Raw genomic sequence first — 27,764 nt, 5'->3', positions numbered from 1 at the left:
CACGCATGAGTGCGGCCTCAACCGGGATCTTGGATTCATGTTGCATTACATTCACCCCCCACCATCTGGCCTGGACTTGCAAAATCCTACCAACTGTCCTGGTTTGAGACAATTCACACCTCTTTAACCTGGGATTACTCCTATCTCTGGATCTGTAAAGATTTGATTACCCGTAAATGCTCTCATTCCAAACATTGTCTGGCATCTTTGACTTTGTCCATATATATGTTTCTGGAACATATGTCTTCATTCACCTGAGGAAGGAGCAGTGCGCCAAAAGCTCGTGCTTGAAACAAACCTGTTGGACTTTAACCTGGTGTTGTCAGACTTCTTACTGGTCTCAAGTGAGAGCGATGTGGCACAATTCGAGAAAGAACACGTTTGCGGTCCTTGGTTTCAGCCAGCATTTAACCCTCAAACCACATCAGTAAAGAACAGATTAATTGGTCAGCATCTCATTGCTGTTTGTGGGAGCTCAGTGTGCGTAAATTGGCTGCTGCTTGTCCTACATACAACTACACTTCAGAAATGCTTTAAGACATCTTGAGATCATGAAAGGCAATGGTATAAATGCAAGTTATTTTTCTTTACACACTTGCTTTCGTCCCTCAATTCTTTCAGACACCAGAGATGATTTTTTTTGCACCACAGTTTGAGGAAGGAACCCGAGAACAGAGTTAAGATTTCCCTTTCTCATCTTCAGTGCCAATTAGACAGTGATCCCTGCCCCAGCAAACAACGAATAACTCTACTCAGCAAGGCTGACTCAAGATCTTGGAATGCAGCAGGTGAGATGAAGAGGGGTGGGAGGAGACTTGTGTGGAGCATAAACACAAACATCGACCAGTTGGGAGAATGGTCTGTTGCTCAGCTACGGCCTCAATGGGATTCTACCTAAGTAAAATTTAAATAAGATAAATTTAAGACTAAACATAGGGAACCATTATTATCAACAGCTCAGTGGGAAACAGTGAGACATGACAATCTGCAAATTAAATTCATTAATTTGCTGACTAGCCATTGCAGGAGCATTCTGTGCATTAAATAGTGCAAATTTGGTACTTGTTTTATAAGCCGCTCTTACCTGTTGGAGAGCAAAGCGATGGCAAGTCAGCCAGGATAGAAACACTGACAGCTACAAGCTGGGCACTCTCTTCTGACAATGGCTGTGTCTTGCTGAGAATATGACTAGGAGAGTCTGTCACTTTCGGATTCAGCTGTGGGAGGTGTCGTACCAGAATGAACATGAGCAGCTCCAGTGCGGCAAAAATGACGGATTTGCCAGGAATCAGGCCACCGGTTTTCCCACCTTCTCCTAAAGTGGTCAGCGGGTCCTCCTCAGACTGTTTGTCATCTGGAAAACAATGATGTTTAAACAAATCAGAAACACAATATTTAACAAAAAATGAGAAAGAATAATGAAGGTTTGACAGGGTAGATGTGGAGAGCTTGCTTCTCTTGGTTGATGAGTCTAGCAGCAAGGATCACATTCTCAGGATGAGGCCATTTAGAACTGAGATGAAGCGAACCTTCTGACGTAAAGAGGTTGTGAATCTTTGAAATTTGAAGACTAGATACTGAATTGGTGAGTATATGCAAGACTGAGATGAATAGGTTTTTGGAGACGGTGGAAATGATGGTTTACAGGGGCCGGGCAGGGAAAGTGGAGTCCAAGTAGAAGATGATCTTACTGAATGAGCTTGAAGGTCATGTGGCTGATTCATGCTCCTACTTGTTAGCAAGTTTTAGGAGTGAATTTTAGTTTATAAGTGTAAGGAATAAGCAATTTGATTATGTTCAGATTTTCTTGCAAGAAAGACACTGAAGCATGTGGATCCATCTGCCTTTTCTCATCCTGAGTATGAAACATGGCAAAACTTGTAATATTACCGAGTTGATGAGGACTTTGCCTGCGGGAACACACATCAGAAACTTGGGCAGGAAGCAAGCGTACAAATCTCTGTCTAATCTAGAGCTGCACCCTGACCCTTTAACATCCACAGGATAGACTGCATCACACTTTTTATTGGGTAGGTGATAGAACTAACTGTTATTTCTGTCTAACGTACCGCAATTCTTCGCCAGTCCTTGAAGATGCACTTGAGCAGCTCGGATCGTCTGCTGTACAACCATAGTCACTTGTCGTTGAACAGAGGGAGGCCCACAAGTTAGTAAAAGGCGATGTAACACGTTAAAAAGCTCAACTGCGAGCAGCTGTAACAGAACCAAAGGAAGATTTTATTTGAAACAAAACCACAGCTGGTGAATGTGATTCCAGTTCAGAGCCATCAGGAGATCCGCTGTGCTCACATTATCACATTTTGGGTGGAAGGGTTACCAAGTCATCATATTTCCAAAGAGTTCAGATGTCAGTTGTAGCTCAGTGAGCATCATTCCCACTTCCTTATCAGAGGTTTGAGGTTCAAGTTCCCCCTCTGAAGCTTGAGCACAAAATCCAGTCTGACACTCCCACTGCAGCACTGAGGGACTGCTGCACTGTGGGAGGGACTGTCTTTTGAATTAGACATCAAATCAAAGCCTATTTAAAAATATGCAATGGAACTTTTGGATTGTTTGACAGCTCTATTTGAAGGTGTTCTGTAAATAAATCCAACACCATCAAAAAAATCTGTTGGAGTCCTTGCAGTAAGATTGAAGAAAGCGGAGCTGGAAGACCCTTTTATCAACGACTGTTGTCTGTGAAAATCCTGATTATTGATAAGTTCTTCACTGCACAATATCTTGCATATAGGTTAAATTTGACCAATTACAAAGAATACCGTGATACTGAATGGGGAATGGAGTTATTGTTGACTTATTCTCGTCTTGCAGCAAGGGCTAACACAGGACTCTTTGGGATTGGTCTCTCACCTAAAGCATCTGGTCATGGAGGATGAAGAAAACTCAAAGGGATCTTGACTTTTACTGATTTGGAACTGCTCTGAAGTACAGGTGAGAAATTAGATATTCTATTAATAAACTTATTCTGCTGTTTGACCCATTTTTAGTTTTGCGCTTTTCTGCCCCTTGACAAACGTCAACTTAAACCATAGGTCCATCAACATTAATATGTTGAGTTAGAGTAGTTAGGAGCTCTGTAGCCTCCTTCAGTTTACAACCCTATAAGGACTCTCCTGTTCCTTCACCATGAGCCTCTTGTGCATTCTCCCACTTCCTGCACCCCAAGGCAGCACGGTAGCACAGCGCCAGGGTCCCAGGTTCGATTCCCTGCTGGGTTACTGACTGTGCAGAGTCTGCACGTTCTCCCCATGTCTGCTTGGGTTTCCTCCGGGTGCTCCGGTTTCCTCTCACTAGTCCCGCAAGACATGCTGTGAGGTAATTTGGACATTCTGAATTCTCCCTCCGTGTATGTTGTAGGCACCGGAATGTTGCAACTAGGGGCTTTTCACAGCAACTTCACTGCATTGTAAAGCTACTTGTGACAATAAAGATTATTATTAAACATTGCGGCTTGTACCTACAGCTGCCTAGTCCCCAAGCTCTTCAATCTTCCTGCTAAACCTCCCCACTTCTCCAGTATTGTGTTTTTCTCTTCCTTTAAGCATCCTCCTTAAAATCTCTTTATGACTACGTTTTTAGTCAGTTAAAGGTGACAATATCTTTTCCTTTAGTTTGAACATAGAACATAGAACAGTACAGCACAGAACAGGCCCTTCGGCCCTCGATGTTGTGCCGAGCCATGATCACCCTACTCAAACCCACGTATCCACCCTATACCCGTAACCCAAACATTTTAGGACACTACGGGCAATTTAGCATGGCCAATCCACCTAACCCACACATCTTTGGACTGTGGGAGGAAACCGGAGCACCCGGAGGAAACCCACGCAGACACGGGGAGGACGTGCAGACTCCGCACAGACAGTGACCCAGCTGGGAATCGAACCTGGGACCCTGGAGCTGTGAAGCATTTATGCTAACCACCATGCTACCCTTGATGTCAAATTTAGTTTGATAGTGCTTCTGTGAAGTGTTCTGGGATGTTTTACTACATTAAAGATGGTGCAAAAATGCACATGGTTGTTGTAGGGTGTCCCATACTGCTTTAACTGTACATATCACTGGGAAAGAAATGGTGACAAAACATTAAACTGCATTCAATAAAGCCATGCAATATGTCATCTCTTTTAAGCACTCTGGTTATGGGTTCTTAGCTAGGTGATATTTGGGCTCTTTGACCTGCATGGCTTGTGTTGGAATGTAGACTAGGTCCTGAGACACAACTCTTTTTTCCCCTCCTCCAAGAGCTGTGAAGTTGTTGGTCTCAATCCAGGCCCCAGTGAGCTAAGGTTGGCAACACAAAACTTGTACGATAATTCAGTTCAAAATTAGCTGTCTCCCATGGCACAAGTGGCAACTTAGTGAATCGACGGTAAGTTACACATTAACACCATACCTGATCTCCTCCGATGTACGTTCTAACACAGGGAGAGTCCAGCAAAGTGTGAAGAGCCTTCAGGCAAGACGTGACATGATCCAGGGGATTCTCAGGCCGAGGAGAGCATAGAAACTCAATACTGATACCTGTAAACACAAGAGCCAAATCCTTTCTCTTGGGCTCAGTTTCCTTAAATATACAAAGAAAAGTGTGAAAATCGAGTTCTCGGTAAGCGTACAGAGGATTTACTGGAATGGTACCAAGAAGGAGGGACTTTAGTTATATGCAGATACACAAGAAGCTGGAATTATTCTCCCTCAAGCAGAGAATGTTATGGGGAAAGTTAACAGAGGTGTTCAAACTAAAGTAATTCGACAGAGTAAATAAGGAGAACTTTTTTTCTACTGGCAGGATGGTGTATAATCAAAGGATATAGTTTCAAGGCGATTGGCCAAAGAAACAGGGTAAGGAGATGAGGAGGAATTACTTTAAGTGCCAAATTGTTATGATCTAGAAAGTGATGTTTGAAAAGGTGATGAAAGCACATTCAATATTGCACTAACTTCCAAAAGAGAACTGATATATATAACTGAAGGAAAAATACTTTCAGGGAAATGAGCAAAGTATAGGGGGAGCGGGGTTAACTGAATAGCCTTATCAAAGCTGACATAAGCACAATGGGCTGAATGAATGACCTCCTGTGTCATTTGATGATTATATACCCAGATGAACTAAAGATTTATATTTGATGTGAAATTGTGCATCACCCTGAATGCATTCACTTACCAAAAATAAGTTGGAGTCGGTCTGTGTTGATCTCCTGCAGAGTTTTGCTTGAAGATCCAGATGTTTGACCTGGGAAGGTAGCCGTTTGGATCTTGGGCCCACTGTGAACTGGCAGACCCGTTGTCTCATATGCAATAGTGAATCCTGTGCTGTTCAGCCAAAGCGCCACTGCATGCAGGATTGGGGCCCAAGAAGTACGGTAGTGCAGCCTAGCACTGTCGATTGTTTCTGGTGTATAGAAGGCACCTCCTGTAACAAAGTACATTGTCAACCAAAACATGCAACATGTATCAGAACAACTCATAATGATACAGTGCCTTCAATGTAGGAGAACAACCCAAAGCACTGCATAAGGGGTGTAATGAAACCAAATTTGATGCCAAGAAATAGAGAAAGATACAAGGAGGTGTGATCAATTAGTGACCAAAGAGGTAGGCTCTATATAGAGCATCTTAAAGAGAGATGGAGTTTATGAAGGAAATTCCAGAGTTCAGACAGCTGAAAAGAAAGCCATTTTGGCACGATTAATGGGCAATTAATGTGTAAATGTAGCAATTTCATTAAACTGATAAGGAGGGCCAGGGTGAGATGCTGTCTTGACAAGGTTAACACGGTGGAGCAGCACATTACAGCACATTGCGGTAATTCATGGTCAGTTTTCTTGCCACCAGTTGTTGGCCCATACATTAATAAACTCTTGACCTGTTGTTTTCATCAACTCTCTATCTCACAGAAACAATGTACTCAAGGGCAACAACAGAGGTCCCAAGGCTGAATGATCCTTCACTCTTAGTTCAAACACCATTTGAGGAGTCAAACGTGGGTGTTCTTTGACCTAATAATCCATAGAATAGAATCCCTACAGGCAGAAGGAGGCCATTTGGCCCACTGAGTCTGCACTGACCCTCCGAAAGAGCACTCTATCAAGGCTCACTCTCTCGCCCTATCCCCATAACTCTGTGCAATGATCACGGTCAATTCACTTAACTTGGACATCTTTGTACTGTGGGAGGAAACCGGAGCACCTGGAGGAAACCCACACAGACATGGGGAGAGCTTGCAAACGCCACACAGACAGCCACCCAAGGCCGGAATTGAACCCGGGCCGCTGACACTGTGAGACAGCAGTGCTAACCACTGCCGTTGTGCCTAATCTTATCACAGTTAAATCACATCCACCCACATTCCGGATATATTTTGGAAGTCATGTATGGCTAGGCGCAGGAGTTTACAAACTTGAGATGAGGAAACCAGTCAGTCAATTTGGTGCTGAGAACACACCAAGACAAGTTCTGGAAAATCCCTTCACAATATATAAGGTTGCCAAGTGACTAGACTGGTGAACAGATTATATGACAAAACTGAAAGCAGTTTTGATTGACAAAGTTTCATTGATGGTAAAATAAAATGGTTCAAAGTTCACAAAACTATAATAAAAGCATTATGTGGCCACTTCCCATTGTGCAGTAATTGCACCTGGTATAAACAGGTTAAAAGTACACTGTAGCCTATCTGTGTTAAACATATTGAAAGATACCAATAATACCAGAGCACAATCTAGGTTTGAGAAAGAGACAATATGCATCCATATAGGGGTACTTTTAATGTAGCAAAGTGTCCCATGGTGCTTCAGATAACATTTGTCTGATAAAGAGCAAAAGAGGTAGGTTTTATTGAGTATCTTCAAGGGGGCAAGATAGAGAGAGGAAGAGGATAAGAATTCCAGGGGTTAGGGCCTTGGCAGGTAAAGGCACAGCCGCCAATGATACACAGATACATCGAACATACAGTGCAGAAGGAGGTCATTTGGCCCATCGAGTCTGCACCGACCCACTTAAGCCCTCACTTCCACCCTATCCCCATAACCCAATAGCCCCTCTCATAACCTTTTTGGACACTAAGGGCAATTTATCATGGCCAATCCACCTAACCTGCACATCTTTGGACTGTGGGAGGAAACCGGAGCACCCGAAGGAAACCCACGCAGACACGGGGAGAATGTGCAGACTCCGCACAGACAGTGACCCAAGCTGGGATTCGAACCTGGGACCCTGGTGTTGTGAAGCCACAGTGCTAGCCACGTGTGCTACCGTGCTGCCCCTGAAGATGAAACGATAAAAATTGGGGATGTGAAAGAGAGAATAGAGGAGGAGAGAGATCTCGGACAGTTAGAGAAGAGGCAGTTAAGGAAATAGGTAGAGGCATGGCCATGGACTTTTGTTGTAAGAGCTTATTCGCATGGATTCTGGGCTGACTTGAGGCCAAAATCTGCAGCACACTGACAACTATATCTGAAGGAGAGCGTTAACAAAACAATGCAAAACTGAACAGAACCAAGGGCAGGGCACTGTACAGCACAGTACTTCTTACCATCAGATGGCAATTGGCTGGCAAATTCAGCTGGCAGAGTTAAAAGAGCATAGTCCTTCAGCGCAGCGAGCCAGAGACGGCTCAGAATAGGTAATTCCGGCTGAACTAATGTAATCAAGCTATCTGGAGGGAGCTCATCCATGGCAGTGAAACCATTATCGTCATCCGTATTCTTCACAGGTGTCACCGGCTTGGTCTCTGCTTCCTTCTTGGTTTTCATAGCTACAATGTAGACCTGGAGAGATGAAAGACAAGCGTTGGGTTAAATAAAAGGGGAATAATAGCATTCCCAGATCATAAATCCATTTGTTCAATTTTACTCAATGGACCGGTGCTTGGATAAAACAGACAGAAGTGGGAAATAATTCTTCCAGGTTAACCCTGGTTATAAAAATACAGGATTGTGAAAAAGATATGAAGGTGGGTGGATTGTGACGGGGTACGTTATCACTCAGGGTGATATACAAGTGTAATCCCAAGCTCCCACTGAGCAGCTGCATTCAAAGGGAGCAGAGGACAGAAATAGGGATACAACATTGTAGCTTCAATTCACGAACCCACATGCCACACTTTACTGAGATTACAAGATTATGGAGATGACTGCATATTGAGAAACTGTGCAGCACGATTGATCTGGACACAATGGATGTGAGTTTGTTAATAAACAGCTGTCAAAGCAATTCACTGTACACACTTTCAACAATGAACTCTTCGGTCACTGCTACCTTCTATTGGGAGATAGGCTGCCAAAGCAAAGGGTCTGATTGTTGCAGGGATTAAGGTCACAATGGGAGAATAAAGCTCGCACTGCACGAGTTAAGCAGCCAACACATTGCATATTCCAGTATGTTTTAGGCATAATACAGAAGCTGCAGTTAATTAAACAGGCGATTCTTGCTACCAATGAACACAGACAATTGATTCTACTAGGGGCTGGTTTAGCACAGTGGGCTAAACAGCTGGCTTATAATGCAGAACAAGGCAGCAGCGCGGGTTCAATTCCTGTACCGGCCTCCCCAAACAGGCGCCGGAATGTGGTGACTAGGGGCATTTCACAGTAACTTCATTGAAGCCTACTTGTGACAATAAGCGATTATTATTATTACTATAGGGGTGTGGCATTTCATAAAATCAGCCAGGGCTCAGGCTCCTGGTAGCTTTGTACCAAATCCCACTGGAAAACAAGTTTGGGTTCAGGGCAGGATTGCTTTGGCAGACATGCACTCTGCAGTCAAATAATCAACTGCCAATGTTAAATGCGCGAGGTGCTGCAGAGATGAGGGCACCTGTGGGTCCCCAGCACGGGGAGGGCAGGTCAGAAAAGAATCAACGTTGCACTGAGATATTTATTCTGCTGAATTTGTTTTCATCCGTATACTATGGTAACCTCTGTAAGTTTACCTCTGCCCAAGCTTTAAGCACAGCCAACTTCTCCATTGTGGTAGCACTCTCACTGTACAGTTGACTCAGAGAGCCCTTTCCAGATTGCATCTTGTCTAAAGAAGATACCAACAGATTGTGAACTCTGCGCAGATCATTCAGGTCACTAACCACCCCACTTCCAATCCAGGTGCTGCAAACCTGCAACAGACAGAAACCAGAATCAATTCCCATGTAAAAATAGAGAGAACAATTTTAACGCATCAACCAACTTTGAAAAACAGCAACTAATTAAACTTGGGAGATGTGCAAGAGGCCAGAATTGGAGGAGCGCAGAGATTTTGTCGTGTTGTTGGAGATTACAGAGATAGGCCGGGTGTAGCCATGGAGAAATTGGCACAGTAAGAAGTCTCACAACACCAGGTTAAAGTCCAACAGGTTTATTTGAAATCACAAGCTTTTAGAGCACTGCTCCTTCCCTTGATGTGTTGTGAGACAGCTTACTGTGCCCACCCCAGTCCAGCACCGGCATCTCCACATCATGGAGGGATTGAAACACGAGAGTAAGGATTTTAAAATTGAGGCTGTGTTAGATAACACAGTTTTAAACTTACTCCTCAGAATATGGATTTACAACAGACCACAGCTATTGCGAAGCCTGTTAAGATCAGATTGTTAGGTTACCATACTTGCTGAAGTCTATAAATTAATATAATCTGTTTAGAAGTAGTAATTATTTCTCCCTCAAACTCATGGGGCAACGGTAAAATGCCCTGGGAACTTTTTTGTTGAGAAGACAAAGAGGGGAAATGATAGAAGTCTTTTATATTCAGAATATTTTTTGACATATCCCAGGAATAGCTCTTCTGACTTACAAAAGAAAATAGGAAATGCGAATGAAGCTTGTTTTATTAGAGGGTGGTGAGTATGTGAAACAAATCATCGCCACAGATGAAAGGACTAAAATCCTCTGGGTTTCAAGAAGGAATTCAACAGGTTTTGGTCAACGAATGGGATTCAGGGAGGTGGATTGAAGGTCTTTTATGACCTGAAACATTTACTGCTATCTGTTACCCAATGTGGTACAAATGCAAGCTGTTGTTAATCAGATGGGTCATCATGGAAACAATTGCCAACAATTAATGATTTATGAAAAGATAAATTAAGTGACTTTCAGTGAAGTCTGAACGTGGTAACGATCAGGTACATCCTTGTGGGTTTCACAGTTGCTTACGAAGTACCTGACAGGCTTTAGCAGTAATGTCGGATGGAGTATCCTGGGAAAAGGCTGGTCTCAAGGCTGCTCCAACCTGAATGGAAACAATAAAAGAATACATGTCGCTGATGCTGAATATTCAGGTTATCATTAATGCAGCACAAGCAGCCCCACTAGCAGAATAATGCCATTCAATGACAGACACAGTCCTCCTCATTCGCTGCAGTCAAATAGGGCCTGGGCAACAATGGGCAGAGGACATTTAAAGAAATTCATTGGAAATCTACTGTCCAAAATTGGGCAACTGCGTGCTGTGCAGTACATCAAATCGAGATTCGAGACCCAAGCTGGCTCCAGGGTAAAAGTGGGGGTGTGGATCCTACTCCACCCCAGTTATGTTGGGCCTTTTACATTGCTAGGGTGCAGAGTAAAATCAATGTAACGCACATTGTTACACAAGTTATCTTCAGAATACGTATGTTTATGATTCACAAATTCCAAAAGAATTAAACAAAAACAGATTTTTGCTTATTTTATGGCCAGTGATATAAAATACTGAGGGTACAGGGAAATCCGTTCGAGTGTATGGGTATTTAATTGTGACCGGCTAAACAAAATAGGTTGTTGGTGAAATTCACTGATCCACTCTCCCAGGGTAGCACTGGTTGAAGTACTAGTTTTGCAGGCCCATCTTTGACCTGGACTCCTCCTCGTATAGAAAGAGCCAAATGATCACGCAACTAACCAACTAGTTCAGAACTGCAATCCTGTTACGTCCAGGCATGAATGGTGGGTGACAGTTAAACAACTAATGGGAGGAGATGAAGTTACAAATATCCCCATCCTCAATGCTGGCGGTGACCAGCATGTCAACATTTTGTAACTACATTTTCACGCTTTAGATCTTTAATCACCAGTCTGTTTCCATCTACTCTGTCTCAAACCTCCAGGCTAAACAAATCATTTATATTGAGAACACCTCCAATTTATCAAATCATACTTTGCATTTTTAATTCTTCATGAGGCAGCTTCTGAGTGGATTTATGTTGTCCCCTGTCTTTTGCCTCAACATTACTGCTAGAATGAAAAGCCAAAGCTGCACGCAGTATTCCCATTGTGGTTTTACTAAAGCTTTATATAAACTCATTAGTACATGACTTCTGTATTCTATATTACGGGCCAGAAAATGAACAAAGATCTTTTAATTCTTTTGGAATTCGTGAATCGCTAATATGTGTATTCTGGATAACTTGTGCAACACAGTGTGTAGTTTCAATTATTTCACGAGGCACCCTAGTATTGTAAATCTTCAGTAGAGGCCTGACATAACTGTGAAGCAGGATCTGCACCTCTACTTTTATCCTGGAGCCAATCTGGGCCTTGACTCTCTATTTCCTGCACTGCACAGCACACAATTGCCCAATTGTGGAAAGTACATTGCACACAGTGAACTGCAATGTCAGGCACCCACTCTCAACCAGTGAGGCTCCCAGTCAGGAGCCCAATAGAGAGCAGTGATCAATTTATGGAGCGAGTAGATCGGTGCGGATCTCCTGTCGTGTCACCGGGCCTAAACGTACAAGCTCCGTTGCACGTTGTGCACCTTTCCAGAAATGTATGTTGTTGGATATCATGTTAATAAAAAGAATATTGATGCATATATCCCAACTAAGGGCGAGGTCTTCTGGCTGTGCATGCTGGTAGGATCTTGTTTCTCAGTGGCGTGGGGTGGATTCAATGGGAAATCCCATTGACTGTGGCGGGATGACAAAGATCCTGCCGTCTGCCGGCCAACTGCCAAGCAACACGCCGCAGGGAGGACAGAGATTCCGGCTCTAAGTCTTTAACGCATGCTTGCACTCAATGGCAAAATAATTAATGTCCCACGTATTGCACACTGGCAGTCAAAATCAAATGCTTGCCTATCTTTTGATGAAACAAGGTTAGAGAGTGGACAATATTGAACAAGGGTACACCCACATAATTCAGATCTCATTTTAAAATATTGATTTATAAAATATAAACTAGTAATATTGTAAATACACTCTCCAGCCAAGGAAACACCTCCACTGATGGAAGGCTGCAATTACAGTACAATGAATTTACACAGGCAGTTCCCATTATAAATACGATCCTGCGAATTAAGTCAGCAGAAGTGCACAAAGACACCGTGTGCATTAAATGCTTCACTCATGTGATTAATTCATATTATAACTGAGACACAAATTAAGCACTCGTACATTATTAGTTTTCACTTTCTGATGGTGCTAATCTTACATTTGCCTGGTACTGCTCCAAGATCACATGGCCGGGAAATTCGGGCTCCGGGACAGAAGCAAACCCTTTGATGATATCCTCGAGTGCCTGAAGTCCGGCCATTCTCAGCTGGTTGCTGTGGTCAGTAGCGGCCATGAAGGCCATGCGAATAAGGTCAGAAAGATGCAACACCAACAGCTCACCTGCATAAAGGTTAGAGAGGAGAGTAAAAAACTGGCCACCTGAAGAAAAATAGTCATAGTGTCAGAATTCAACTCATCTTCATCTCCTATCATTATCCGGGCTGTTTTAAAAGTGTTAGCTTGGTTGGTGATAATCACTTGTGTTTCGCTCTCATATTTTATACAATGAAAACATCCACTTATATAGCACCCTTAACACAGTTAAATGGTGTCCGGCTCTGGAAACTGAACTTTACGAGCCTGGTGGGTAGGGCCAAGGCGGATCTGTAGAGGTGGGACAGCCTCGCTCTATCATTGGTAGGCCAGGTACAATTGGTAAAGATGAATCTTTTGCCTCCGGTTTTTATTTTTATTCCAATGCTTACCGGTCTTCTTGCTGAAAGCATTTTTTATAGGGGTGGAACGGTTGATTTCCTTATTTATCTGGGGAGGCAAGGTAACTTAGATTTGTAAAACGGTGCTTCAGAGAGGACAGCAGTCAGGGGGTTTGGTTCTACCGAATCTGATGTATTATTATTGGGTAGTGAACGCCGATATGTTGCAGGGTTGGTGTAGGGATCCTGAGGTAATTTGGGCGAGGATGGAGGCAGGTCCTTGTAGGGAGTTGGGGTTGCGAGCGTTGGAAACAGCGCCGCATCGAACATTCGGATAATCCAATGGTGGTGGCCACACAGGATATGGAGGCACTTTCTACAGCTTTTTAAACTGGGGCGGGGTCGAAGCTGATGCCGATCCGAGCAAATCATTTGTTTGAGCCGGAGAGATTGGATGCTGGGTTTCGGGGCCACGAGAGGGGATGGTGGAATTGAAGGATTTATTTCTGGAAGGGTGGTTCGAGAACTTGGGAGAGTTTGTGGACAAGTTTGGGATCCCCTGGACAGGGTCTTTTGCTACAGGCAGTTGAGGGATTTGGCAATGAAGGCTTTTCTGATGTTCCCAGTGACTCCGCCCTCTTCATTGTTGGAGGGGGTGTTGTCGATGGTGGGGTTGTTTGGGGGGGGGGGGGGGTCACTGGCAACCTATGGGAGAATTATGGAGAAGGATACGCTGTCGCTGGAGGGGATTAAGGCCAAGTGGGAGGAGGAGTTGGGGATGGCACTGGAGGAGGTGTTGTGGTGTAAGGTGTTGTTAATTTTGTGTGCGAGACTAGGGTTAATACAATCAAAGATGGTGTACAGGGCGCACCTGACAAGGTCAAGGCTGAGCCGGTTGTTTGAAGGGGTGGAGAAGACACTTGCAAATGGTGTGGGAGGGGCCCAGCCAACCATGTACACATGGTCTGGTCCTGCCCGAAGTTGGGAAAGTTTTGGGGTTCTTTCTTCAGCACCATATTGGCGATCTTGCAAATGGACTTGGAGCCCGGTCCCCTGGGGGCCATACTTGGGCTACCGGAGCTGCAGACTGAGGCAGACATTTTAACCTTTGTGTCGCTGGTTGCTCGATGGTGGGTTCTGTTGGGGTGGAGGTCAGCTTCTCCGCCTTGTTCCTTGCTGTGGTCGGGGGACCTGATGGATCTCCTGTACCTTGAGAAGGTTAAGTTCACCTCGAGGGGAGCTTTGAGGAGTTTTATAAGAGATGGCACTCGTTTTCTTTACTTTAAAGTGTTGGTCACTGTCAGCTGTTGGGGGGCATGGGGCTGAAGAGAGAAGTTCGGGAGTGGAGTAGGGTTTTTTTTTGAGTTTTATGTGCATCAGTTAAAGTCCCACAACCACACCTATTGTGTTCTGTTTCATGTATAAAGTGTTAAAAACCTACTAGAAATACTTTTTTAAAAGTTAGATGGCCCAAGGCACTTCACATGAGTTTATCAAACAAAACTTGATAGAGCTACGTAAGGAGATAGCAGAGCATGTGATCGAAAGCTTGATTAAAGAGGTAGGGTTTTGAGAAAAGTCTTATAGGAGTAGAAAGAAGCAAAGAGGTTTAGGGTGGGAATTTCTGAATCTTTGGAATTCTCGATCTCTTGGGACTGTGGATATGCAATCATTGGGCACATTCAAGGCAGAAATCGATAGATTTATGGACACTAATGACACCCAGGGATAATGGGGGAGAATGATGTTTGAGCTAGATGATCAGCCATGACTTGCTTAAATGGTGCAATAGGTTGGATGGGCAGAATGGCCTACTCATGCTCCCATGTTCCTATTCCAGAGCTTTCGGCCAGGCAGCTGATAAGTGTTTTGAATGAGCTCAAGTTTATAAATGTTGGATGTCTGCTAGGAGAGCACTGGAATAATTAAGTGAAGGTGTGCCAAAAATGAAACACTGCAAATTTAAGCAAAGTGCACAAAAGGTCTCAATTCCTATGTTATAAACACTGACATCAGATGACTTAAATATACGGCAATACGGGCACTACAGTGCTATAGCTCTGTGAAATTATTTATATCAGTCACCAATTTGTGTAGCCATGCGAAGCAAGTGAGGCTTTGCCCTGTTGGGAGAATACATAACCAATGGTCAACACACAAACAGGTGACCTACTTTTAGGATTCTTCAGTCTCGAGGCCCTGGCCCTGGCGAGATCGAAGTGTGTCTTGTCTGTGTTCTCACACAGCAGGATGATACGACAGAGGCACTCGGCAGCAAACACGCGGGTGACCCACCGTGGGGCAACACAAGGCTTGGCTTTATCATCATCGCCCATGCTCGTGAACATAATCTCATCGTCCATCTCGCCCTTTTTCTCTCCATCTTCATCTTTCATTCCCTCTAATTGATCCGCAGCACTTGCATCTGTAAACCCAAGAAATACTCCCAATTTAGAACATCACCACTTGAAAAAGCGTTACTCTAGCCTCTGAAGCAGAATTCAAATCCCACACTAGAGAGATTTGAGCATGATATCCAGATTGATACTCCAATGGCATACTGAAGGATGCACTATCTTTCAGGTGGGCATAAAACACCCTATGGCGCTATTTGAAAGAACAGCAGGGCAGTTCTTCTCAATATCCTGCCCAATAGTTATTATTAAAACAGATGATCTGGTTATTATCACATTGCTGTTTGCGGGATCTTACTGTTCACAAATTGGCTGCTGGGAATGGGCTCAATACTTCTCTGAAATCCAAAACCAGACTCCTCAGCAATTGGGGGAGTTACTACTTGTGCCAACACAAGCTTGCGCTCAAAGGTTAATTTATGAGTGCAGGGTAATGTCAGGACGCACGTCTTCACACAAACAGTAACGGAACACTCATCCCCCAAAAAAGGTGTTGAGGTTCAGGGTCAACCGGAAATGTCGAAAGTGATAGTTCGTTCTTCAGCAAGGGTGTTGAGGATTACTGAATTGGGGGATGAAGTTAGACATAGATCAGCCACAATCTAATTGCATGGAGGAACAGTTTTGAGGGGCTGAGTGTTCCTCTGTCCCCAAGACATGTGCTATTGTAGATTTACAGCACTGTTTGCAAAAAACAAAAGGAGAACAAACTCACAACAATAAGAATCTAAAATTAGCTTCATTGTTATTAGTGGCTACATCTGATGTAGAAGAACAGTTTGTCCAGTATGTTGGTCACTTGGCATTTGTGGTCAATTGGGAATCCAGATCTGGCAAGTTGCATTACCGATTAAATAATAAGTAACAGACATTCACTGGTCATATGATTGCCATATTCATATATTGATATAAACTCCTTTCTGTGAGTTGGTTGGTGAAATGATGAGATGAAGAACAAGTGTGTTTTGATCATTATGAATACTTTACTTCCTTAGTTACTGAATGGTGTTAAATGTTTTGAATTATGGACAATCTTTAATTCCTGGACAATAAGAAGTCTTACAACACCAGGTTAAAGTCCAACATGTTTGTTTCAAACACTAGCTTTCGGAGCACTGCTCCTTCCTCAGGGGGAGGACCACCTGATCCACCCGAGGAAGGAGCAATGCTCCGAAAGCTAGTGTTTGAAACATGTTGGACTTTAACCTGGTGTTGTAAGACTTCTCGCTGTGCTTACCCCAGTCCAACGCCGGCATCTCCACATCTTGAATTATGGAGTGATACAGCACAGGAAGTGGCCATTTGGTCCATTGACTTATGCATATGAAGCACATCTACTTATATTGTGGCATTTTCCACTTAAATTAGTGCAGCACAGTGACACAGTGGTTAGCACTGCTGCCTCACAGCACCAGGGACCCGGGTTCAATTCTGGCCTTGGGTCACTGTCTGTGTGGAGTCTGCACACACTCCCCGTGTGTGCGTGGGTTTCCTCCGGGTGCTCCGGTTTCCTCCCACGGTCCAGGGATGTGCAGGTTAGGTGGATTGTCCATGATAAATTGCCGTTAGTGTCCAAAATTGCCCTTAGTGTTGGGTGGGGTTACTGGGTTATGGATAGGGTGGAGGTGTTGACCTTGGGTAGGGTGCTCTTTCCAAGAGCCGGTGCAGACTCGATGGGCCAAATGGCCTCCTTCTGCACTGTAAATTCTATGCTATGAAAAACTCTGATGTAGATGATCTGGTATGGGAGCAATCTTGTTGCAAAACTATTGAACTGGGTCTTTACAGAAGGCCCTTTATCATCTGAGAACAGAAGTGCCAAATTATCACGTCAGATCTCAGCTGTTTATCAAAGCAGTTCTTTCACCCCAAATTCAACCTCTTTCCTTATAGATTTTGTTAGGCAAGCCATAACCATAACCAAAGTGGGTAGATGGAGTTAAGATACAATAATCTAAGTTAAAAAGCCACAATCTAACTGAATGGTGGAACAGGTTTGAGGTGCTGAATGGCCTCCTCCTGTTCTGATATTCCTAAGTGTCGGGCCTGCACTGGATAAACATGGGAACCTTGATGAGCGACAGGGACTAGAAACAAATAATAGGCATGGAAACGTAAAAGTGTTTTCCCAGAAATGTGTTCGCGACACACAGTGCTGATCTTATTTCTTACCAGTTGATGCAGCCAGGACGTCTTTACACAGCTTCAGCCAATGCGAGAGTTTCTGAACTGCCAAGGATGAAAGCATGTGGCCCAAAGTGTCATGAATATCAGCACACAGCTTGCGGTCAGTCTCACGGTCCAGCATCCCAAACAAAACTCCTTCCAGGCCAGTCTCTGTGATATTTACATCTGAGGTGGAAAAGGCAGATTTTAATCACTTCACGGCTTCAAAAAGTGAAACCTGTCTTACCAGTTTCTCAGGACAGGTATTCGGTCTATGCGGGTGCCACCACTTTCTGACAGAGACAGATATCTATGCAAGAGTGCCTTATCGAACATCTCAAAACCTTGCTGGCAATGAATCACACATATTGTGATACGTATAAGATATGTGTATAATATATATATAATATATGCAGACATGTGCAGAACTTTAGAGGTATTCAAATTTAAGAAAGAGTTTTGAAGGGCGTAAAGGTTCCCAGTAGAAAGAGATAGAAAGTGAACATAGATTTAAGTTAGTTGGCAAAAGGATCAGAGGAGGGATGCAGAGAACATTTGTTTTTAGGCAGCTGGTTGTTTGGATGTGGAATGCAATGCCTCAGAGGATACTGGAAACAGATTCAATAACAACTTTCAAAAGACAGGATAAATATTTGAAAATGAAACACTTGCAGGCGTGTGGGGTAAGAGCAGGGGAGTGGGGTTAATTGGATAGCTGTATCAAAGAGCAGGCACAAACAGGATGGGCCGAGTGGACTGTTTTAGTGCTGTAACATTGTAAGACGTGGAAAGTGCACTGTGGTTTTTAATCCCCTGCAGATACAGAGCCTCAAAACCTGCAACTTTGGGGCCGAGGCCATGTAGGATTCTGGATCTCGCCGGTTTTCGGGTTGGGCTGTTTGGGTTAGGGGACTAATTAAAACTGCGTTATTATTTTCTTAGCATAGACATGTACCCTGTAGCTAAAATCACACAGATAGCCGCAGCACTGCTCTGTCTGCAGACTCAGGGAAGTTAATTCTCAGGGAAGAAAGAAACAATTCAAGATGTCCTTAAAAAATGGTCTGTTTTTTCGCACTTAACTAGGGCTAGGATGAGTCGGTTGTTCGAGGGTGTGAAAGAGAAGCGTGAGCATTGTGGGAGGGGCCGGGCAAAACACGTGCATATGTTCTGAGCATGTCAGAGCTGGTGAGATTTGGGTGTCCTTCTTCAGCAGCAAGTTGCCGATTCTACAGATGGAATTGGAGCCTAGTCCCCTGGTGGCCATATTTGGGGTGCAAGACCTGCCGGAGATGCAGATGGGTGTGGGGGCGGATGTTTTGGCCTTCGCCTTGCTGGTCGTTTGCAGGCGGGTGGAGGTCAGCTTCTCCACCTATTGCCTCGGTATTGCTGGGGGATCTTGTGGAGTTTTTGCATCGTGAGAAAATTAAGTATACATTAAGGGGCGCAATTGAGAAGTTTTATAACAGATGGCGTCCTTTTGTTCTGTTTTTTAAAGAGCTAGTCACTATCAGCTGTTGGGAGGGGGCGTTGAGGGTTGTGGTTTTGTTTGAGGGTGTTTTTTGTTTTATTCTATTGTTCGGTATTCATTAAAAAATGTTCAATACAAATATTTTTAAAATACGTCTGGTTTTTGGATAGCCGGATTTGAGATACCGTACCCGTACTTCAGTCTGTTATCATTCACTCATTGACCAATGAAGCTTTTCCAAGCTAAGTGGTAATATTTTGAAATTGGAATTGTACCTCGTTGTAAGGCAACAGCATGGTTAAAAATTGTGAGTTATAGGTTGGTGACATGGAAGCTGGATCACTGGGGCCAAGAGAGCTCACCATTGCTGCAAAATAAATCAGTGTGATCGTGTCCTAAATAAAAAGGTGTCATCAAATTTAGATGCTTTGCCATTGAGTTGGAGGCAAACTCAGAACAAAAAGTACAGTAGTTTCCTGGATTATTTCTTCAGCAAAATGCAGTGAGTGGAAGATAGTTATAGCCATATTGCGGTCAGCAACAAGGAAAGATTGCACACCCAGGTTTGAGGTGCTACAATCTTCGAGTCACTGCATTTTCCACAGAAATCACTTTTTAATAGAAGACACTGGTGTAGTTTTGGACATTTGTTCAGTTTGCTTTAGAGGGTAGAGATTTTAAATAAACTCTGTAGACTGTTTGATGTAGTGAGCTTTTTAAATACTCTATTTGCTGAGTAACCGTACCAGCCTCCCCGAACAGGCGCCGGAATGTGGTGACTAGGGGCTTTTCACAGTAACTTCATTTGAAGCCTACTTGTGACAATAAGTGATTTTCATTTCATTTCAAATACTCTGTTGCAACTCTTCCTAGTCTCATGGGAATGGTTCCAGGGATGAGGAACCTCAGGTTTGAAGATAGAATGGAGACGTTAGGACTGCTTTCCATGGAGAAGCCCAATGGAGATTTGATGGAAGTGTTTAAAATCATGAGGGGCCTGAACAGAGTAGATAGGAGGAAATCATTCCCACTCACGAAAGGATAAAGACGAGAGGTGAAGATTTTGAATGATTTGCAAAAGAAGCAAAAGCAATATGAGAAAGACTTTTTCACACAGCGGGGGTTTAAGGCCTGGAATGAACTGCTTGAGAGTGTGGTGGAGGTAGGTTCAATCGAGGCATTCCAAGGGGATTAGACTGTTATTTGAAGTATAAGAATGTCTAGGGTTATGGTGAGGAAGTGGAAGAATAGCACAAAGTAAATTGTTCATTTGGAGAACCAGTACAATCATGATGGGATCATGCAAAAAACAGTATTGAACCAGAAGATCAGGCATGATCTTACTGAATGTTGGAGAGGGATGGCATGGCTGAATGGCCTTCACCTGCACTTATTTCTTTATGCTCTGCACTGGAACAATTCTTTTATTTTTTTTTATAAATGTTTTTTATTGAGTTTTCATATTTTATATATGACAAATTACAAATTATTAGAGAGAGAGAAAAAAAAAGGAAAACACAAAAATTTAACATGAATATTTACAGGTAAGCATCCTCATAACAACAATTGTGGCCGCCCCCTTTAGCCAGCATACATATTTTACATTCCCCAATATGGCCGAGGCACATGTTTATAGGCATTTATTTATAGTTTGGTTTTGGGCCTTGGCTTGCCATCAAACCCCCATACCGAGCCCGTAACCCCCCCCCCCCCCCCCCCCCCCCCCAGCTACCTTCCCCCGATTCCCGTCCATTTTCCCCTGGTTCTTGGCCACCCGACTATTCTTCCTCATGTACGTTGGCCACAAACATACTGGAACAATTCTGTGAAGTCCCGCCCTACCTCCAACTCATTGGTTGACACAGTGGTATCAACAGACTCTCGTGTAATACAAAAGCAAAATATTGCAGAAGATGAAGCTCTGAAATAAAAACAAAATTCCGGCAATACTTAGCAGGTCTGTCAGCATTTTGGAGAGAGAAACAGAGTTAACAGATCAGGTTGATGACTTTTAATCAGAATCGGAAGGTCACACACCTGAAATATTAACTCCCAGAGTCTCTGGCACGATCTCTGGCTGCAACTGATGGAGGAATTATAATTATATCCATTCTTCCCATGATTTGTGATGTTACTAAATGCCATCCTTTTCTTTTATTACAATAGAGATTAGGTGAGCATCACACCATACTGTTCTGACCATCAGTGACTGCTGGCCTTAAGTAGCCACACTGAGCTATGTTCAGAAGTTTCTTTCCTTCCCTTGCACTCTACAATTGAGAATCACTCACCAATGCCACTGCTTTCCTGGTTTCCAGCATTCCGGGCGAGAGTCATTGCGTAGGCACACACCTCGGCTGCTTCTCTTTGAGCGAGCTGGCGGAGACAGGCAACTGCTGCTCTACGGAGCAGCAGGTGAGAGCTGCAAAGGTGGACCTGTGATAAGTAAAGTACCAGGTGTCAGATGGCTAAAGTGAAGAATATGTAATTTAAACTATTTGGTTGAATGAGTACATTAGTTGGATTTCAGACCCATTCCGCATAAATGTGTATCTGCATTCTGTGCATTCACATACAGTTGTGATGAACATATTAACTTCAGATATATTGTATTATAATTTGGTGCAATGAGGGTTAGAAGTCAAGCTTAGTATGTGACTGTTGCAGTCATGTTTTTAAAAATCCTGGTTTGAAAGACAGCTAGGCCTTTTGGAGACAGAGATGCAATTAGAACATTGTAAAAGTTTGGGCTAATGGACTTTTGTTACTTTAAGAGGGTTCCCCTGGGAGTAAATAGTCAGAGACAATGTATTTAGTTTCAATAAGATTATGTTGTTAATGGGGGGGGGGGGTTAGGTGTTGAGGTAGTCAGGTTTTGACATTCAGTTTTGGACTGGTGTGTGGACAGATAAGAAACTGTGCTCTCAATACAGTTCAGCTAATGATTTGTCTGTGGACAGTCTGGTAGTTTCTGGAGAAACAGTCAGTTAAGAATTTGACTGTGGACAGACCAGCAACTGATCTCTCAAGTCAGAATGTTAAAGATTTGCCTGCGAACAGGATAAGAGCAATTTCAAAAGCTGGCAGATAAACAGTATTTGGAGACAAGCAACATTCTGCAACTGGGACTCTGAAAGCTATCACTTTCTCCAAGTGGTTTATCTAAGACATCTGTTTACAGTAAGTGTTCCCGAGTCTGCTCACTGTATTTAAAAGTGGATTGTGACCCGAGATGGGTTTGTTTGAGTCGAGATAAATGTAGCAGTTAAGGGTTATTATTTCACTGCATTTTTAACCATTGTTTAACTAGTAATTGTAAGCTATTTGTCTTTATGTTGTTAAAGTTAGTAATAAAGTTTGTTTTAATATACCATAATCCCTATTAGTGCGTGGAGTCATTCCTGGACCGAAGTATCGTTTCCTCATAGTCTTACAAATTAAAACATAACATTGGGATTTCTGTCCTGTATCCTGACAAGTGTTAGAGTCTGGTCCGGGATCATAATACAGTTTAAATTACATGTTCTTCACTGTTATATAATATTTACAGTGTAGAAACAAGCCATTCAGCCCAACTAATTTGTACCAGCATTTATTCTCCACGAACCTCCTCCCACCGTACTTCATATCACACTCTGAGCTTTTCCTTCTGTTCCTTACTCCTATATTATATATATATATATATATGCACCTCTGCAATTCACCTCAACTACTCCATGTGATAGTTAGTTCCACATTCTCACCATTCTCTGGGTGAATAGGTTTCTCATCACTTCCTCATCCAAATCCAGTGATGGATTTATTAGGGCCTATCCTATATTTATGACCTTTATCTCCCCACAATTAGAAATATCTCGACATTCAGCTTGCCTAACCCCGTTCATAATGTGTTTATTTAGCTTTCTCATATATGCATTGTTCCATGTGTTTGCTAGTGTACAAGAGCGGACACAACATGATCAATATTGGATCAGTGACTCAGCCTGATGCTAAGGGATTCTGATTCGGAGGCATTGCTTTCACCAGCAATGATTTCCTGCATTGCTGTCTCTGGCAACAGCTGTAGGCTCAAACAATTCAGTGGTTAGGTCCTACGTCACAGGAGAGAAGATTAGAAACCTCACCACAAAACCCAAATGAAAACCATTTCAGAAAGTCATGATAACAGCCTGGATTAATATGTAAAATACTTTGGGAACACTGGGCATTCTGGGTCGCTCAGTTGCGTTTGATTACTCGTCGGCCACCCTGAGCACAAAGGCAGCTGGAAGTTAACAGTCAGGGTGTTTGATGATAGAAATCTATTCTACACTGGACTGTAATTTCAAACAAAAAACACAAAAGACTTGTACATGCATAACCATCTTTCCTGACCTCAGGAAATTCCAAAGTGCTTCACAGAAGTACTTTTGAAGCGTAGTCACTGGTGTAATGTGGGAAAAGTAGCAGGAAAAAAATGCACACGGAAAGCAGGGTCACAAACAACCACCTGATGTTGACCAGGTAATCAATTTTAGTCATATTGGTTGAGGGATAAAGGTTGGCCAGATCACCTCGGAGAATTCCCCCTCTAATGGTGCCATAGAAGCTCCATTGCTAACCCATGGAGTCTTGGGTTATTGTCTGATCTGAAAGATGACAGTGCGGCACTCCCTGCCTACTGCACTGGGAGTGACAGCAAAGATTGCGTGCTCAAGTCCAAAGTAGAACAAGAACCCGCACTTTCTGACTTGGAGGCGAGTGTGAGAGCCACTGAGCTTCGCTGCACCTGCACCAAACCACACTGCTTCTGTTCAATTCCACTTACACAGAGGCTGGGCACCAGACTGGACAGATTGACGTGACGTGGTGCAAACATATGAAGCTGCTGCAGGCAGGAAATTGCTGCCGCCTGGGCCAGAGAGTCAGAATGGTCTTGCATGATGGCACAGCCCACAAGGCATGAAGAGCGTATTGTAGATGTGGAAGCTCCATTACCTGGAAAGAATCAAAAGCAAATTAATGGCACAGACAGAAATTCTAACAACAAATCACACAACGGTGGCAGTTTCTACATAAAGCAATAGAGAAGAGTTAACTTTTCTTCAGGTACCATCATTGTTCCAAGAGAATTTTAATAAAGAAACAGATAAAAGTTGGATTATTAAAGACAAAGAAAGGGCAGCACGGTGGCACAGTGGGTTAGCACTGTTGCCTCATGGCGCCAACGTCCTAGGTTCGACCCGGCCCTGGGTCACTGTCCATGTGGAGTTTGCAGATTCTCCTCGTGTTTGTGTGGGTTTCGCCCCCACAACACAAAAGATGTGCAGGTTAGGTGGACTGGCCACGCTAAATTGTCCCTTAATTGGAAAAAATTAATTGGGTACTCTAAATTTATTTTTAAAAAATTGAAGACAAAGCTAATGCATCCATATAGTCTCATTACATCCTCCGCACATTCCAAAGTGCTTCATTCCCAACAAAGTATTTCAGAAGTGCAGTCACTGCTGCAGTGTGGACAGCCAAAATAAACAGCCAGGTTCAAAAACAGTAAATGAGATAAATGACTGGCAATCTGCTTTGAGTAATGTCAATTGAGGAGGAAAAGTTAGGCAGTTCACCAGGCCCTGGGTTTAACCACTTATCCAAAGGGCAGCAGCTCTGATGGTGCAGCACACCCTCACTACTGCATAGGGAGCATCAGCCTAGAGTTTCTGCAGTCGGGCTTCAACCACAACCTTCTAACTCAGAGGAGCGAGAGCTACCCACTAAGCTACGGCATAAATAGTTGTCCTTGCAGCACCATTGAGGAGGTGAACAGCTACTACTCATGAACTCAACATTTTTGTTTAACTGGGATGGTTAGCTGCACAAAACATTGCACAAGTTAACAACATTGCGAACATTTCATGCTCAAAGCAAACATTGTTTAAAAAGTAGTTAAATGTAGCCAAGACCAGTAACAGATTCCTTGGTTCTTCACATCTCACTACTTTCCCTGCCATGCTACCTTGCAGTTCTGGTCCAACAGTGGTGATTAGTGCACCCAAACAACGGCCCAAACATTGATGCACTTCAGTGTGCGACGGAGGAACAGTCAACAGCAGTGTAAGTACCAGCGACAGCGTGGGCTCTACATAACCACGGTACATAGGACCACTGGAATCCACAATCAGTGCCAGAGAGTGAAGAGCCCAGGTCTGAAAGATATGAACACATCCAAACCTGTCACCATCACTAAACAATGTGGAACCAACAGACTAGGAGCTCAGACTTTGAATGGATTTACCTGGACTTCAGGGGAAGTACCGTCCTGTGCAAGTGCCAGAAGGATACTGACACTTGTCTTCAGATGTTGCCCGGAGCCTATTCCACCAACATATCGATGAAGGCAGCCAAGCGCAAGTGAATGTCCTGTCCTAGACACCACATCACGAGCAGATTTCAGTCTATGAAAAGAAAAATATATAAGGAAATGCACTTTGATAGACCTAATACATATATACAGTTAGTTCTGAAATGAAGCTGGTTCATTCAGAGCGGAAGTGTATAGTCCAGCTATTGACTATCCTCAGTAGGACATTATTAACGATATGTGGAAAGTTTCTCTTTACTCAGAGGGGATACTGGATTCAAGATTTAAATCGTGTGTTTGGTTATTACACGGAAAGCAACAATGGCTAAAATGGAACCTGGTTTATAAGGAATATAGGAAAAGGAGGAGTACTTTCAGACATTTTACTTTGTTCAAGGTACTATATAAATGCAAGTTACTACTCGTGAAAATATACCTAATTTCTGTTCAATTCCAATCACCATTGGTACACTTGGGCACCTTTTATGCCAGCATCTTAACTTTTAAATCTGTATCAGGTGTCTTGAATAAACCAGCAACAGCTGATAACAACTAGAATAGCTAAATTCCCATTCAGGGAACCTTCATACTATGAGCACGGTAGCACAGTGGTTAGCACTGTTGCTTCACAGCACCAGGGACTTGGTAGAATTCCCGGCTGGGGTCACTGTCTGTGTGAAGTCTGCACGATCTCCGTGTCTGTGTGTGTTTCCTCCGGGCCGGGTGCTCTGGTTTCTTTCCACAAGTCCAGAAAGACGTGCTTGTTAAGTGAAACCGACATTTTGAATTCTCCCTCAGTGCACCTGAACAGGCGCCGGAGTGTGGCGACTAGGGGATTTTCACAACTTCACTGCAGTGTTAATGTAAGCCTACTTGCGACACTAATAAAGATTATTATATTTGGAATAGAGTGGGGGGGGGGGGGGGGGGGGGGAAAGAGTAAAGGGGAGTATGAATTGGTAGAATGTTTCAACATGTGAGGGACCCCAAAACTAGAGACTAGGGCGGCACGGTGACACAGTGGTTAGCACTGCTGCTTCATAGCACAAGGAACCCGGATTCAATTCCAGTCTTTGTGACTGTCATGTGGGGTTTGCACGTTCTCCCAGTGTCTGTGCTGGTTTCCTCTGAGTGCTCCAGTTTCCTCCCACAGTCCAAAGATGTGCAGGTTAGGTGAATTGGCCATGCTAAATTTCCCCTTACTGTCCAATAGGTTAGGTGAGGTTACGGGAATAGGGTAGGTATGTGGGCCTTGATAGGGTGCTCTTTCAGAGGTTTGGTGCAGACTCAATGGGTCGAATGGCCTCCTTCTGCACTGTAGGGATTCTATAGATTCTCTATCATGAGATAGTCGGCAATAAATCCAATCAGGTGAAACTCCTTTACCCAGAGAGTGTGAGGACATGGAACTCGCTACCACTGGGGGTGGTTCAGGCAAATAACAAAGATGCATTTAAGGTGAAGGTAGATAAATACATGAGAGAGAAAGAAACGGAAGGATATGTTGGTGGGTGCGATGAAGAGGGCTGGATGGTGGCTCTTGTGGAATATGAGCATCTACATGGACCAGTTGGGCTGAACGGCCTGTTTTTGTGCTGTAAATTCCATATAATATAACTCTATGCAAAACAGTGACAATGAACAATGGACAATAAAGGGGTCTTTCTGAAAATAACTTTGAGATTAGATGGGAGACGAGTAAATGGACAAGACACGATTGCCTCTGACTGAAGTTCCACTGTTATTAAAACATACTTGTCAAAACTGTGCTGTGCCATCCTGGCTATGAAAGTGGCCTCTCCAACCACCTGGGCCATCCTCCCCAGAGCTTCACCGGCAGCACACCGCAAAATTGGATTAGGGTTATCAAGAGCACCCATGACGAGTGCCAGCGCTGACTTCCGTACCTCGTCAGGTCCCAGGGTACTTTTGTTCTCTGCTAGACCCTAAAAAGGAGAATGACACCTTCAGCAAGAGTGCTCTCAGCTGCTTTTTGCATAGTTTGAATGTAAGAACTGTACAGGGCAGGACAAGATTATTTCAGCACATCTGTCAGCTATTGTCATTGTACTAAAAGTGGATTTGCAATGTGTAAAATATTCCACCAGGATAATGTCAAAATATTCTTACTGTGCACACACCACTCTGAGCTCCAGGTATAGACTTGGGTTAGGAAACGGTCAGGTGTCAGCCATGGCTCAAATGAGTAGCACTCTCACCTCTGAGTGAGAAAGTTGTAGGTTTAAGCTCCACCTCAGAGGCATGAGCACATATCTGGGCTGACACCCGGAGGGTTGCCATTGACCAGAATCTGAACTGGACCAGCCATATGGATACTGCTGCAACAAGAGTAGGTCAGTGGCTGGAAATTCTACAAATGAGTAGAAAAAAGTAGTCCAACAATACTCAAGAAGGTCAACACCATCCAGGAAAAAAAACAGCCTGTCTGATTGAC

General features: G+C 43.5%; 1 protein-coding gene across 6 annotated transcripts in view; it reads right to left on the bottom strand.

Annotated features, from left to right (window-relative positions):
• heatr5b (HEAT repeat containing 5B) overlaps positions 1 to 27,764 on the bottom strand; it is a 97,775-nt gene that overhangs the window by 11,086 nt on the left and 58,925 nt on the right. For all 6 annotated transcript variants that reach the window (XM_038800583.1, XM_038800582.1, XM_038800579.1 and 3 more), the window contains exons 18-32: positions 27,065 to 27,255; positions 25,244 to 25,403; positions 24,965 to 25,154; positions 23,783 to 23,952; positions 21,267 to 21,411; positions 17,511 to 17,690; positions 15,098 to 15,349; positions 12,429 to 12,610; positions 10,177 to 10,245; positions 8,957 to 9,136; positions 7,556 to 7,790; positions 5,186 to 5,434; positions 4,418 to 4,545; positions 2,070 to 2,214; positions 1,085 to 1,354 (exon numbers count right to left, since the gene is read on the bottom strand). In XM_038800583.1, the coding sequence (XP_038656511.1) occupies positions 1,085 to 1,354; positions 2,070 to 2,214; positions 4,418 to 4,545; positions 5,186 to 5,434; positions 7,556 to 7,790; positions 8,957 to 9,136; positions 10,177 to 10,245; positions 12,429 to 12,610; positions 15,098 to 15,349; positions 17,511 to 17,690; positions 21,267 to 21,411; positions 23,783 to 23,952; positions 24,965 to 25,154; positions 25,244 to 25,403; positions 27,065 to 27,255 (2,746 nt within the window). The remainder of the gene's footprint in view (positions 1 to 1,084; positions 1,355 to 2,069; positions 2,215 to 4,417; positions 4,546 to 5,185; positions 5,435 to 7,555; positions 7,791 to 8,956; positions 9,137 to 10,176; positions 10,246 to 12,428; positions 12,611 to 15,097; positions 15,350 to 17,510; positions 17,691 to 21,266; positions 21,412 to 23,782; positions 23,953 to 24,964; positions 25,155 to 25,243; positions 25,404 to 27,064; positions 27,256 to 27,764) is intronic.

Source organism: Scyliorhinus canicula, chromosome 6, assembly GCF_902713615.1.
Source record: "Scyliorhinus canicula chromosome 6, sScyCan1.1, whole genome shotgun sequence".
NCBI lineage: Eukaryota > Metazoa > Chordata > Chondrichthyes > Carcharhiniformes > Scyliorhinidae > Scyliorhinus > Scyliorhinus canicula.
This window is presented reverse-complemented; position numbering and strand designations above follow the sequence as displayed.